The 15,722-nt window shown below is 40.5% G+C and overlaps 2 protein-coding genes across 9 annotated transcripts in view; one reads left to right on the top strand and one right to left on the bottom strand.

The window, feature by feature from the left end:
- git1 (G protein-coupled receptor kinase interacting ArfGAP 1) overlaps positions 1-8,587 on the bottom strand; it is a 217,838-nt gene extending 209,251 nt beyond the window's left edge. For all 7 annotated transcript variants that reach the window (XM_060848349.1, XM_060848344.1, XM_060848347.1 and 4 more), the window contains exon 1: positions 8,485-8,587. In XM_060848349.1, the coding sequence (XP_060704332.1) occupies positions 8,485-8,536 (52 nt within the window). In that variant the 5' untranslated portion in view covers positions 8,537-8,587. The remainder of the gene's footprint in view (positions 1-8,484) is intronic.
- Positions 8,588-9,645: 1,058 nt separating this feature from the next.
- ankrd13b (ankyrin repeat domain 13B) overlaps positions 9,646-15,722 on the top strand; it is a 368,410-nt gene continuing 362,333 nt past the window's right edge. For both annotated transcript variants that reach the window (XM_060847952.1, XM_060847953.1), the window contains exon 1: positions 9,646-9,744. In XM_060847952.1, coding sequence (XP_060703935.1) covers positions 9,646-9,744 — 99 coding nt within the window. The remainder of the gene's footprint in view (positions 9,745-15,722) is intronic.

The raw sequence follows: 15,722 nt of genomic DNA on the forward strand, positions 1-15,722 counted from the left end.
CCAATACTTGTTGAACTCAATAAGTAGGAAGCAATATTAGGCTAATAAAAAGGTATATCAAAAATGTATTAAAGAAGTAGTCAATTTTTAAAATATTCTGATTAGAGTATTAGCATAATAAATCTAGTTCCTATCAAAGATCAAAACAACTATTACCAAAATTACAGTTCTAATTGCCCAAACAGCTTATAAAAAAAAATCGCCATCAATTGTATTTCCTTAAATCCAGAATTTCAAAACTCTGGAAATATAGGTAGCTGTAACCAAGATAGACAAGCAGGAAGCTGGAAAAACAGCAAGCCAGACGGCATCAGGAGGTGGAATAGTTGACTTTTAGAGTGTAACCCTGAAAAGTCAACTTCTGGACCTCCTGATGTGGCCTGGCTTGCTGTGTTCTTCCAGCCTCCTGTCTGTCTACTTTGGATTCTAGCATCTGCAGTTTTTTGTCTTTAAGCAACATCAGCATAGAATCAAATTATATTGAACTATCCAATAACCTGACAGAAGGACAGATTGCCAAACATTATAACTATTGGTTATACCAGCTGCTTATTCTAGAATACTTCCATTTTCGTCAGTGTATCATATAAGTGCTCTCACATGAAAATGTGACTGTCACAAAGATTCTGGTTATATTCCATAATTCATGACAAAAGCATCTCTAGCTAAAGACCAAAAATAGTTAAACTAATATGAAACATGCTACTGCTAAGTCTAAAACGTGAAAATGTAGATTTTTCTTTTCCTACAGGAAATGGACAAATGTTTTCAGAAGAATCCATCCCACACAGACTTTGGATTAGTCAGATATGCCTGAATAAACTATACATTTTCGTACTTCTTCGGTTGATGAATATTCAAAGTTCAAAAATATCCAGGTTCAAACTTACAAATGAATGGCTCAGTAATCAGGAGTGATAACAAATTACTTCATGATGTACACACAAATGATATTTTTCTCACTGATACAATTTAAGTGATTAATAACAGGAGGAAATATAGCAAACAAAATTCTTGCGTACCATAAGATTCACTCAGACTGCCACTTGAATGGAAAGAAATAAAAGCAATGACTATAAAGCTTTTAACGTAAAAGAACATACAAAAGCAATACATAGAAGCACAGTCAAATAAAATGAGGTACCAAACCAGAGAAGGAAATATATGATGATCAAAAGCATCATCAAAGAAGTATATTTTGAGAAGTGTTCTATGGAATGAAAGGGAGATAAGTTGAGATGTTTAGGGAGGGTGTTCCAGGGATTAGGATGTAGTTCTGATCAGAGTGAAGTGGTTAAGACCAGGGATGTGAGAGAGGCCACAAAACAGAATATTCTGTGGGTTTCAGGTCTGAAGGAGATCAGCAAGATAGTAAAGGTTGAAACCATGAAGAGATTTGATTAAGAATAGCAAGTCGCCCATCAAGCAGCATCACACTTGGGAGTCAAATATTATGGCAAATTGGTGGCAGTGTGGGAAGGAAAAGAAAGCACATCCTGCACTCCAGACCCCACTACCTTACAGTATGTACTGCCCAAAGTGCATAAAGATTGACGAATTGAGAATCGACTTGTTCTGCCACATAAAGGCCCATGGCAGAAACTCAACTGAGCAGACATTAATAACAAATTGAGGGACCTAAAACTTAAGCACAGGTGGTTTTAGATGACAAACTTACAGACTAACTCAAAACATGTTGAAATAATTGTGCAGAGATAATAAAGACATGAAAGATGGGCTTAGCAAATTAGCTGCAACAAGGGCAAGTTGAAAATGCACAATAATAAAATTAGCACAAATACATGGCGAGAAATTAATCTCATCATGGTACCTATATTAGTCTTGCCCAGATTCGGTTTCCAGAGAGATGGGTGAAAACAGTGGTTAGGGAACAGATGTTGACCTTTCCAATCTTTAATGAGAAACTTTCTGTTCATCCAATGCTGGATGTCAGACTAACAGTCTGACAATTTATAGAGACTGTGATGAGACCAATAAAGATGATGGGGAGATAGAGCAGTGTGTTGTCAGTTTCTGATGTATGCTGATGTGCTTTCACAGATTGCAAAGGCGTAACACATGCATGTGGAATGGGAAGAAGCCAAGGATAGATCCTTGAAGCTCCCAGAGACAAAAGTGCAGTTGCAGTAAGAGATGCCATCGCAGATTACTTAGTACCAGTCAATTTCCAGTGCCCAGTTACAGAGCAACAAAACAGAAACTTAGAATGGATAGGCAAGTCTTTTCTATTGATAAGGAATTGGGTGAAAGTTAAATTAAGGGATCTAACAAGAAATTACTACACAATTATTCTAAATGCTGCAAAATTACTGATCATGCAGTGGCAATCAAGATGAACTTGCTAAAACTAAATCGGTTCTCTTTGGTGTTACCATTTATTTAACTGAAATGCAAGGACTGGATTCTGATGCATAAGATCAATAGTGCAAGAAAAGGTGTAGGCTATTTATCTCTCCCAGCCTGCTCTACCAGTTAGGTCACAATACCAATCGTAAGAAGAGCACTTGCAATGATCGTTTGGTGAAGAGCAAAATTGAACCCAAATAAAAAGTACAGACAATATACATGGATTTGAAAGTTGTGCATGGGAAATCATGTCTCACAAACTTGATTGAGTTTTTTGAGGAAGTAACAAAGAGGATTGATGAGGGTAGAGCGGTAGATGTGATCTATATGGACTTCAGTAAGGTGTTCGACAAGGTTCCGCATGGGAGACTGATTAGCAAGGTTAGATCTCAAAATACAGGAAGCACTAGCCATTTGGATACAGAACTGGCTAAAAAGTAGAAGACAAAGGGTGGTGGTGGAGGGTTGTTTTTCAGACTGGAGGCCTGTAACTAGTGGAGTGCCACAAGGATCGGTACTGGGTCCTTTACCTTTTGTCATTTGCATGCAAGCATAAGAGGTACAGTTAGTAAGTTTGCAGATGACACTAAAATTGGAGGTGTAGTGGACAGCGAAGAGGGTTACCTCCGATTACAACAGGATCGACCAGATGGGCTGAGAAGTGGCAGATGGAGTTTAATTCAGATAAATAAGAGGCGCTGCATTTTGGGGAAGCAAATCTTACCAGGACTTATACACTTAATTGTAAGGTGCTAGGGAGTGTTGCTGAACAAAGAGTCCATGGAGTGCAAGTTCATAGCTCCTTGGAAGTGGAGCCGCAGGTAGATAGGATAGTGAAGAGGGTGTTTAGTATGCTTTCCGTTATTGGTCAGAGTATTGAGTACAGGAGTTGGGAGGTCATGTTGCGACTGTACAGGATATTGGTTAGGCCACTGTTGGAATATTGTGTGCAACTGTGGTCTCCTTCCTATCAGAAAGATGTTGTGAAACTTGAAAGGGTTCAGAAAAGATTACAAGGATGTTGCCAGGGTTGGAGGATTTGAGCTATAGGGAGAGGCCGAACAAGCTTATAGAGGTGACCTTATAGAGGTTTACAAGTTATGAGGGGCATAGATAGGATAAACAGGCAAAGTCTTTTCCCTCAGGTCCGAGAGTCCAGAACTAGAGAGCATAGGTTTAGGGTGAGGGAACAAAGATATAAAAGAGGGTGGTAAGTGTATGGAATGAGTTGCAGGAGGAAGTGGTGGAGGCTGATACAATTGCAACATTTAAGAGGTATCTGGATGGGTATATGAATAGGAAGGGTTTGGAGGGATTTGGGCTGGGTGCTGGCAGGTGGGACGAGATTGGGTTGGGATACCTGGTCAGCATGGACGGGTTGGACTGAAGGGTCTGTTTCCATGCTGTACATCTCTCTGACTCTATATAGGATTTTAAATAATGTCAAATCTACTATACAGATATGCCGAAAATTCTGTCTCAATACAACTCAACAATTTAAACACCACAGAACATACTCAATGAGAAAACTCAACAGGCGCATTTGTGCCACAAAACAGAGTGAGACCTCTCAGGTCAATGACCTTTCATCTAACTATAGTGATCTCATGGATTAGTAGTAAGAGAATGACAGCAAAGAACCAATGAGTCTGTGTTGTTGAGAGTAAGTTTTGCACTTTGAATTCCTTAACTTAAAACAAAATCTTCCCTCTCCAACATATGTTCAGCTATCCCTATATAATAGTCATGGAAAGTTAGAAGGGAACATTGCACTGAATGGAATTGGCTGTTATGGGGCAAATGAGAGTTTGAAGTAAGTGGAGCAGGATCATTTTTCCTTTGACTTGCTCTGAAGTCTATCCATAACATGTATTTTTCAGAGCAGCCATGATTAAGAGGATTCAAAATGAAATCCACTTAATTATAAAAACTTACACAAATTACAGTCAAGATGCATTCAAGATGAACAAACTGTTGCTTTTAATCCATATTCCTACACTTATGAAAAAAAGAGGTTGATTCAGCAAATGTAATGAACTGCTGAAATTTTACAAAACGTGCACAAAAGCAGCAAATAAGCTTTCATGAGCCATTTACCTCAAAAGATTATCAAATCAGCTTTCACTTGACACTCACAATATGCACTTAAAAACCATGATGCTAGAAAATTGCATGCACCTGCCCATTTTTCCCTGTCTTAACCCAGAGACACCAAATTTCTGGACCCTACACAGCCAACACAGAACTGAATATCAAGTATATAATTCGCACAGTTCAGCATTAGACAGAGCAGTGCATTTATTACTTCCTACTGACAAATTGAAAGACCAGACTGAACTTTTGCAGCAAGATTCAAAATTTTCCAGAAAAGCTTTCAAAATAGATTTTGCCAAAACACTGACATCACAAAATGTAATATTGTCAAAAACAAAATCAGAAAAAACATGTTCATTTCCAAACACGTCAGTTAGGAGAATAACCTCAAAACATGCTAAGTGGTCCACACTGTTGTCATTTTTTTGCAAACCTATTTTAAACACATATTAAGATATCTTAGGATTTTTTTAAAAAAACTCCCAATAATGAAGTAAATGCGCCACATTATATAGCTAACGAATATCAACCGATCCACAGGATTTTTAAAAATAGCAATCATAAAGGTGGAAAGCAAGCTATCAGACATACCTAGAATGGCAATTGCCAAAAGAACTAGAGATAACATGAGGAAAAACGATGTGATTAGTTTGAATTTGGAATGCACTTGGGAGGTGCAGAGGGAAGTGGATACAGAGTTCATAACCTCCAAAAGGAAACTGGATAAATATTTGGAGAAAAAAATATATATGTGGAGAGGAGACTAACTGAATCCTTCCACAAAAGCACAGTGCAGAATCAATGGACTGCATGGTTTCCTTTACTGCTGTACAGTTCTACGATTATTGTGAAAAGGAAGATTTTGCAACATCTGAAATTCTCCAATCAAAAAAAACTTTACAATTCACTCCATGACATCCAGTTATAGTTCCCAATCATATATAGTCTCCCCACTAAAGGTTAGTGACTTTTGTGAAAAAAATCTAAACAGAAGTCCTCCATTGCCTTTGTCTATTTTGAACCCAAAGGCATGATTTAGTTTAAGGGTGTCGTTTACAGAATTATCCAAAACACGGGCTTGCATACCTCAACAGGGACCTATCTCAACCATCCTCAGATGGAAAAGCTGGGGCTTTTCCAGTCTGTCTTCATGAGTCGGTCCATTTCTGACCTGTTCTGAACTGTTTCCAATCCTTGAATCTCTAACTGAATCTCAGTGGAAAACGTGCATGAATATTAAATAACAGGAATAGGCAAGTTTATAACATCATTGTAGATAATGATAAACACAATGTATAACCACTTGGGTAAAATAACAAGTTAAAATTATTATTTCCACACAAGATATAAGTGCGGGCCAAAAACCAATGGTGAGCTTAGTCCAAAATTGCTTTTAATTAGACAGGTATTTGAAAGAGGAAAATATTGAAAGATGAATGAGGAAGTAGATGAGAAAATTAGACCAAATAGTTTAGAAAGCAACAGTATCAGGCGAGACTTAATTGGCCAAGTAACCCATGTTATAACATTAAAGATTTTAAATATACTTCACAGAATGGAGGCCTACAATTCATTACACTTTTGACCAAAGGTTTAAGCAACCAGAGAATCAATAGATCAATTTCTCAAGCACTTAGGATTTAAAGTTCATTCCTTAAAGCAAAGCTTACTTTTCATAATATAACTACAAGTAATGAGATAACAGTTTGGTATCATCCATCTGAAAATGTTTCAGTGGATCATGCATTCAAACTTAGATTATACAGAGTAGTACAATGGCTCAGTGGTTATTGTGCTATAAATTGTTCACAGAATCTAGGGATGAGCTGGCTAGGTGGATTAGTAATGGTAAATGTGGGGTATGAGAATAGGCTGCGTCGGGGGTGGGGGGGGGCGGTGGGAGAAAGAGGAGAAGTGGTGGTGTGCTCTTCAGAGGGTCAGTGTAGACCCGAAGGGCTGAATGGTCTGTTTTGGCGCTATAGGCATTCTCTGATTAAAAGCTCTAAGATGTATAAACTTGTTGTTAGGAAACAAAACATAACAGTGATATTTGGAAACAAACTTTAATAGCCCTCAGCTAATGTAACTTCTTCAGCGGATCGGTGTGGACTCGATGGGCTGAATGACCTCCTTCCACACTGTAGAGATTCTTTGATTCTGCTTACATTTTCCTTCCCAGTGTCTGTGTAATCCACAGTGTTTACTGCTCTGTCCTTTCCAACTTCAACTATTTGGATAGGCGTGCAATATCTCTTGCTTAACACGCACATTTGGTCTGGGAGATCTGACTTTTTCCTCCTCCTTGAAGACAATGGTTTCAACTTTGAGATGTTGAAAATATTTGATAAATGTCAATTTCCTCAATTTGACCACGTGACAAAACTCCAAAAGAAATATTACTAACAATTCTCTCATCCACTCCAATTGTCAGTTACATCAATAATCAAACTCTTCTCCCTCGACACCTCCAACTTTCAGTTGTATCGTGTAAACATTTTCATTGAAAATGCAAAATACAGTCTCAGGATGTGCGTCAAATGAATACTTGGAGTTAACGGAAAACTAATCATAAGCCCTACTTTCAAAAATGCACTTACAGAACATTGCACATTATTGGCATAATTATTCTGACTTAAAGCACAGTGACTGGAAACATAATTCAAACATTCACAATCCCAGCATACAAAGCTCAAAGCAGTAGATATCACGCCATCAACAACTTTTTTTTAAAAAGAAATCTTGCAAATCTACATCACAAGCACCACTTCTGGCTCTTCACAAACTCACTGTATTACGACTGTACTAAGGAGTCCCAATTACATAATTAGATTGCAGAGGATAGGGAAATTGAGGGCAGCACCTTGGGTAGGAACATGTGCAACATTGGACCCTCTGCTTAACCCTAGATAAACATTTTTTTAATATCGAATGTGTACAAGAGATAATGCCAAACACAAAATGCCTAGAGTTTTTATACAGAATTAAAAGAAAGCACATTAACAAATTTGACAGAATTCCAAAATATGCCACAAGCTAATGATCTTTTTAATTCATAACCTAATTTATATTGTATAAACTTCAAATTGAATTATAATTAGAGATAACAATATATCCAGTTGGCATGATCTTAATTACTGCAAACTCTTAAAAATATGGATTTCACTCCAACAGATTTGATACCTACTAAATTAGATCTGATATCTCTTACATCAAACTTAAATCACAGTTCAGCTGGCGGATAACCAACTTGCATTTGTGCCTCCGCTGTTATGTAACTCGGCGAATATCGCAAAATACAGTACTTCAAAACGAACTGGATCCTATTTTTGGTCTACATGCGAATAATTAGAACTCCACCTCAAACGAAAAGTGAAATAGATGGCTAATGTTTCCGGTAAGATGCGCTGATTCATTGGTATCTAATTTATTGATTCAAAACAATGAAAAGTTTTACACATCAATTAAGAGTCTCGGTGGGGTAGAGCAACTGAATCAAAATCGTTGCACACAGAAACACGCTCACAAAGAATCACTGGCTTCTTAAGGCTGGCATTGCGAGTTCATCAAACGGATTACTATGTTTAATCACTGCTCAGCCTTGGGACAATGGCCAAGACTGCAATCGGGAACTTGACGTTTCCAGACAAGACTTTCACAACTGGCCACTAAACGTTTGGGAAGGATTAGAGAGAAAAACACACACACACACAAAACCCAAGGCGAAACAGGACCATCCTTTCCACATGACTCCCACTTCAGTGTCCAACCCCCGACACAAGTGGCTCACCCAAACCACCCCCCTCCCCCTCCTCCTCACCACCCCGGCTGCTGGGGGATGCTGACCTGACAGGGCCCCAAGTCAAACCAACCAGCACCTCCTCCTCCTCCACCCACCGCCCCATATACTCCTCGGGCTTTACCGTCAGGTAGAAGCAAGTGAGAGTAGGGGTGTTCGGCCCCGATCCCCGGGCTCCCTCATTGCCCACCGCTCTCTTTCTCGTTCCCATTCACCGAGTCACGTACCTGAGGCGCTGCAGTCGGCGCACACTTCGTTGGGCCGCAGCTTTCGGGACATTTCTGCTCCCTCGATCACGATTCCCCCGGTCTCCGCTGATTTATTCCCAGCGCTCACCACCCCCTCCTCCTTCCCGCCGCCCTCCTCCTCCTCCCGGTCCTACCCTGACCCACCCCCCACCCCACTTCTCCAGCCCTTCCTCCGACACCGCCGGGTCTCCAAACCTCCCAGGGCCGGTGTGTTTAGCGCAGACGCGTCCGGTTCGAGACAAGTTACTGGAAAACCGCAGCTTTCGCCCGCCCGCCCCCATTCCCAGAGCAACCAGGAAGTGACGACACAGCCCTGCCCGCGCCGCGCATCCCAACCTACTGCTGGTGGAATTCCCACGCGCGTCATCTGACTGACAGCCCGATTCCCCCAAGAGACCGGCGGCTAGTAGCCCATTACGTCACCGCACGCCAATCCGCTTCCCCCAGCCAGCAAGTTTGGTGGATGCTGGCTGATGAACCTGAAACTTCGGGTGGGGGAGCAGGAAGTGGAAGGAGGCGACCGCCGCAAGGTATGTCGGGAGTTGTAGTTCTCCCCAGACAGCTGGCGCAAGGGTGATGTCATTGCTCAGCCTGGAGTATATTAGGTTGCCTACCCATATTTATACATATTAGAGTTATTTTCCCGGTGTTGGTCAAAAAGAAGTTGCTCGTTTTAAATTGCAAATTGCCACCAATATTCCTAACCTCAACGGAGGAACTACAGCTCCCAGGAGGTTTTAAGACAGCGCATCTCTAAAATTGTAGATAATGGGGTTGGCCGTAAAATTAAATATATAACTATTAATTTTTTTCGCTGATCAGTAACTATGCTGAATGCACAAAAAATAATAGTAGATACTATCTAGTCACTTTGTAGATTTTCTTCACATTATTTGAAATCTACATTCCATACGTATTTTCAATCTGCATATTTCCCCCACAGTAACTTGGTAATTCCTCACCCTTCGATTTTTTCCTACTTCCTCTTTTCCTATACAGTGAAAGCAAGAATTACAGCGCTTCCTATCGTCCGATATTCAGCTGCCGAGCAATATAGGGATTGGTGCCTGTTGCCAGGGGTTTGACTGTCTGCTGCAAAGGTAGTTTGCATGATATTTGGAAGAGAAGAATGATATCAGAATGATTTCTGCGAGAAAGGTGGCAGAAAAATATCCGTTGCATTATTTGGTTTGGCATAATAAATACAAGGATCTGGAAAAGGAACTTAGCACCAAGCAGGTGGGTGATGTATGTGTGTTTATGGGGTGGTGCAATGCAAGTGCAATTGACTAAATGCTATCAGATGCAGTACATATGGCAGTTTAATGAAATGTCGGAAATTAAATGCTGCCAGTCAGAAGAATGGAAGATAATCTTTTTTTCTACGTTAAAAATGCTCGTGGTCTCGAATTGTGACCATGTCCATTTTCGTGCGTTGGGTTGGATGGAATTGTGCTAGTGCCGTACAATTAGCTGATTCCTTCGTTGGGTTAGGTATTGTCTCAATGTGCTTTTTCCATTAAGGATTAAAAACAGTGATCGCGACGCTTTCATTCTATATTGACTTTCTGTCCGTATTTTCTTCGGTCACTTAAAGTCGAAATGTGTGGTTACTATTCTCCGCTTACTATGTTATATGGAAATGAGGCATCCATAGTAATACGGGAACCATATGTGTTCTGTAGTGGAAAGAAGATTATGCCAAGTGCTTTAAAATATCCCGTAAACTCTGCTCCCCGTTTAACACCCCAAAACGAAATCCTGAAATGGGTTCCAATTATCAGTCGGTCTCCGAAAGGAAGTTTTTGTGTGTGCATCTGAAAAGAGAACCATGGTGTTCTGTCAATATTTTGCGAAAGTGAAGCAACCAGAAGCTTAACGCCAACTGCACATCGCTTCAAAATAAACCACAAACTAAGTAAGCCTGGTTTATTTATTTAAAACAAACCTATCTTGAGAAGAACTGGTATTTCAATTTAGTTATAAACTGTGCAGAGCCAAAAAGAAATTCCGTAGTGTTGCACCTGTTTCCTATCATTACTGATAAATATTGTTTAATGTTCTGTCGTACTGTCTGATGTAGCTTTCTGGCTAGAATCAAACGACGTTTGATGAATTACAAGAAACCTTTTGGGTCTGAATGTCGTTTCGGCGTAGTTTTTCTGATGTCCAATGGCTCCGACAGACACTTGATACCAGAAGCTAGAGAAAAGGATGGGATTGACATCTCTGTAGCGGCACGCTTTCAAGAGCAGGGTGCACAGCTAATCGCGCAGGCGCCAGTCACTCCGCTCCCTGCACGCTGTCCTGTCCAGTTGTAACATCGCTTTTGCGAGCACGGGCTCTATGTCAAACCAAGCTGATTGACTTCCGAGACAGTGAATATTTGCTACATGGCATAGAAGTGAAGAGCAAACGGGGAAATGATTGCATTAATTAAATTGTCAGTATCATATTATTTTGTTTAACCATTTCAATTAATAGTTAGAAAAGGCAAGAAAGGACATTTGACAGATGTTAGCGAGAGAAAGCCGGCAATATAAACCGAATCTCCGTAACCAGAATTGTTCATTCCCACATGCTCATACATTGTGGAGTCAATTGCAGCTTTTTATATAAAAAAAAATGGATGCAATGTGTTGACAACACTTATATGAATACAGGTTTATGGAGTCAGTTCCCATTTTCGGGACATCAGGCATCAGAAACTAAACAGGTCAGGCAGCCTCCGTGGAGCGGAACAGAGTTAACATGGTGAATTTTGGTGAACGGTCGTCAACCTGAAAGGGTCACTGTTTTACCTGCTGAGGTTTCCCCAGCTTTTATGTTCGTGCTCACTTCAGATTTGCAGCATTCTCCAGTATTTTGCGTTTGGGCCAGAAATGTTAAGATTGGGAGACACAAGACACAACGGGAGCTCCTCATCCCAACAGGGATGCTGGTCTTCCGGTTTACAAGTTGATTTTGGCTTGAACTTAAACTGCTGAAATCAGGCTCAGAAATATTCCTGTAGTAATAACTTCAGCGGGTCCTGATCCAGCACAAAATACAGTCTTCGTGACTAAGGGAATAGCTCTCATGATAAGGATGCCGGCTGCAATTAACATGCCCTCCTGAGCATATTGTACCAGTTGGCATGGTAATAATTGGCTACCATTCGGCTCAATATTTAAAAAAAGTGCCTTCACCCTTTTGGAAAAGCCCAAACCACCCCACCCTAAAAGTAGCTGAAGATCTTGGGGAGGGCTCCGCTGTTTGTGGTGCGCAGTCAATGAATTTTTTTCTGCCTATTCTGTTGCAATTTGCTCCAGTACTTTAGCGACTGTGACGGTCGAGTGGAAGTTACACACACCGTCCTATTTTAATCATGGGGCCACTCCGCTGGCCTGGCCTCCCCGTCACAATCCGATCTGTGAAAAGACAGGAGATCAACATGACTCTGGACCGGAAATGCAGCAAACGGAGCAAAACACATCTCTTTGGAAACGGGAGAGAAGCCGCTGGCACACAGTGTGACTGAAAGGGGCTTCAGCTAGAAACAGGAACCAGAGCAACGCTGCAAACGCTCAATGTCTTCCGAGAATGCACAAAGTCTGAAATATTGCAGGCAATCACTAGGAACGAGTTGGGACCGATGTCATGTTAGGAATTGAGTGCACAAAGCCTCCAAATAAATAGAGTTAATGCAGAGGTTTAGTTGGGGTGGGGGTTTCCTCTGTCTATCACAGCTGACGATGACCGGGTTGAATCTAAAGCAATAACACTGTGATGGTTAGCAGTAAGTCAGGGGCAGCTACCTCCGTCATTTTGCACAGCGTTCTTGTACAACACGTGCGTGTTTGTGTCTTTTGCATCATTGCAAAGTGTGTTCCAAATGGTGGTTTCTATCGTGAAACAGAATCAGCGGCCAGCTCCTTGTTATTGAAACCCAAATCAGCTCAGGGGGACTATCAATAATCCAGTGAACCTCTTTCCAGATTTCCCCCATTTGAACACTGCGACCGATAATTGTAACAAACAGTAATATATCACGCAGACAAGATAATGGAATAGCAGCAGGGACACGGAGTTGATATTGGTGTGGGATTGCAGATACTGTCTGCACGGGAGGAGACAATAGACATCTGCCACTTTAATGCCCTGGGTCACAGACTTTATATACTGTGCCCCTGTGCACCGTGCTCAAATATCTACAGGGAATTAGGCTTTTGCCGAAAGTTACCGTAAATGTGCGAATTTCATCAGGATGTAATATCTTCAGAATCCTAACTCCTGAGTTGTTCGAAGATATGCAAAGCCTATTTTGAGACTACTAATTGCATAAATTTGAAGTCACTCAAGGGAAGTTCTGCAGATATTTTATTCACAGTAATTTCTTTAAATGCTTTTGCCTCTGATGGTTTTGGGTCTGACGTCAATGAAATTGTGTTCCTTTTAATAATCTGAGCGCTCGCAGTTGTAATCAGTCGAGAGGTTGATGTGGAGACAGAGGGATAGCAAACCTTTGCTCTCCAACATCAAACAAGGCTGTTGTTCTTGATTTCCTTTTAACATCACCTTCTCCATGATCTAACAGCAAAAATATTGCGGATGCTGGAAATTTGAAATAAAGACAGTAACATAATTAACGTTTGGAGTTGAAGATGACGAAGAATGAGCCTGGTTCTCACCCACACACATGCTGCCAGACCTGCTGAATATTCCCAGCCTCCTGTTTTTATTCATAATTACGTAGTTCTGCAGCAACAGAGCATATTGTAAATTTAACCGAATTGCACCCTTACTCCTTGAACTTGACAATTCACTGAATAGATTAATCATCATAGTTACATACCCAACACACTTCATTAGGAAAGTTAATTCATAACTAAGGAGGCATACATAAAGTCTGCAGGCGCAGATCGCCACATAGGAATACACTGTGTGATAATGAAGACATGGTTCACAAATGGGCAAAACTGGGTTTTTAAATATTCCTGAATGCAAGGTGTTTAGGAAAATTAGAAAAGAAAGATGGGCAGCAGAGTTGGATTGATATTGAAGAGGAGACATCGTGTAGATAGAAAGTTCTGGAGATGTAAAGGACTAAATCTTGAGTACATCAAAAAATAACAGAAGTTCAATTATACTGCTAGCTGTATGTTATAGGCCACCAACTCAGCAGGAGGATATGGAGGCAATCAAAACCAGACTTCCCTGGGCAGTGAAAAAGATAAAGAGTAAAATGAAACAGAAAAAGGGTGCAGGGATCACAGATGTCAAATTGAATTACAAGTGGAAACTAGGTTGGATATGGAATAAGGGAAGTAGGGAGAGTACAAAAGAATTAGTAAGAGTAGGGTGGGGCTGATTAGGGATCAACAAGAGGATCCATGTGTGAAGACAAGAGGACAGGGCTGAGGTAATAAATTATTTCTTAGAATCCGTCTACATCAAGGAAGAAATAGAGAATGGTGGTGGATGTTTGTTTTGGAAATGGGGAAAAGTATACAATGTGCTTCTCTGGGGTAGCCATTGTGACTACTGGAGTGGAAAACATGTATAGGATCTATTATAAATAGAAATATAGAGTTCATAACAAGGAAACTGTTAAATCTTTAAAATCTTTAAAACCTCAATTGGATTATTGTTTTGGATTATTATGTTCAATTCTGAGCAGTCCACTTTAGGCAGAATGTGAAGGCTTTAGAGATCAGGCAGAAATGATTTGTAATGGTTCCAGTGAGAGGCACTACAGTTAAGTGAATAGATTAGTGAAGCTGAAGTTGTTTGCCTTTAAGAAAAGAATATTGAGGGGATAATTTGATAGAGCTATTCGAAATCTGAGATCTAGACAGACTAGATAGAAACAATACAGCGGAACTGTCAGAACCAGAGGGCATGGGTTTCCTCCGGGTGCTCCGGTTTCCTCCCACCATTCAAAAATGTGCATGCTGAGTGGATTGGCCATGATAAATTGCCTGTAGTGTCCCCAGAAGTGTCCCAAGGTTACAGGGATAGGGTTTGGGAGTGGGTCTGGGGGTGGAGGAAAGGAGGTAGTTAGATGGAATGCTGTTTGGTGGGTCAGTTGGGACTTGATTGGCCAAATGGCCTGCTTTCACAGTATAGGAATTCTATGATATTATCAAAAGTGATACAAGGAAAATAACATTTTTATGCAGCATGTTAGGAATGGAACACATTACACAAGGATGTGATGGCACCAGATTCAATTGTGCCTTTCAAAATGGAATTGGATAAGCATCAGAAGAAAAGAATATGCACACCTCTAGGGAAAGGGCAAGGGAATGGATCTGCCAAGTTGGTTTTGCAGAGAACCACCAAGTACACAATAGGCTAAATGGCCATCTTCAATGCTGCAACCATGCTATAATATACCGGACCCAATATACCGGCCACTGCAGTGGACAGCTGGAACTGACAACCGGAAGCGGTAGATACAAATTACTATCAATGCTGGAGGAAACAACTCAGAAGCGCTTCACAGGAGGCTCCCAAGCACTGAGGATGTCACCTAGACAGGGGACGAAACGTCTGCAACACAAATTCCCAGCTTGGCGAATAGAACCACAACAATGAGCACCTGAGCTACAAATCTTCTCACAAACTTTGAGGACCATGCTATAATTCTACAATATGAAGAAAACCACATGCTTCCCATAACCATATACTCTGCTTAAATCTGATGAATTAGATTCAAAAGTGTCTTTGCCTAGAATGCTTCTACGAATAAACTCTTGAGGCATTTTTTTAAAATCCTACGCACAGAGCATTCATGGAGCTGTTTCTGATTTTCATCTTTAGAATGGTAATTGTTCACCTTTAAATATCCATTGTTATGGATTGCAATCTAGACAATGTGAAAGCGACACATCTTACCTTTGCCCTAAATTAATTGGAATATATTGCAGTGATTCTGATATATAGTATTGAATTCATGTTCAAACATTAATAGAATGCCGGTGGGGCTTTCTTACTTCAAAGAAAAGTGCATGCAAATGAACAGCTATTTTAGTATTGAAGATGTCAGTGAATCAAAATTGTTGCCTATGTTACAATGCTTCTGCAGTAGTTCAATTATTTTTGATGAAGATTGCACCTTTATACTCTACAGGGACATCATTCTGTAAGATGGTAATAGTTTTCAATTTCCATAATTTTTTTTACACATCTCTAGCTTCTCTTTGTACTGTTGAGAGTTTAATCTGTTTGAAGCA

This window comes from Hemiscyllium ocellatum, chromosome 31, assembly GCF_020745735.1.
Source record: "Hemiscyllium ocellatum isolate sHemOce1 chromosome 31, sHemOce1.pat.X.cur, whole genome shotgun sequence".
NCBI classification, from domain to species: Eukaryota; Metazoa; Chordata; class Chondrichthyes; order Orectolobiformes; family Hemiscylliidae; genus Hemiscyllium; species Hemiscyllium ocellatum.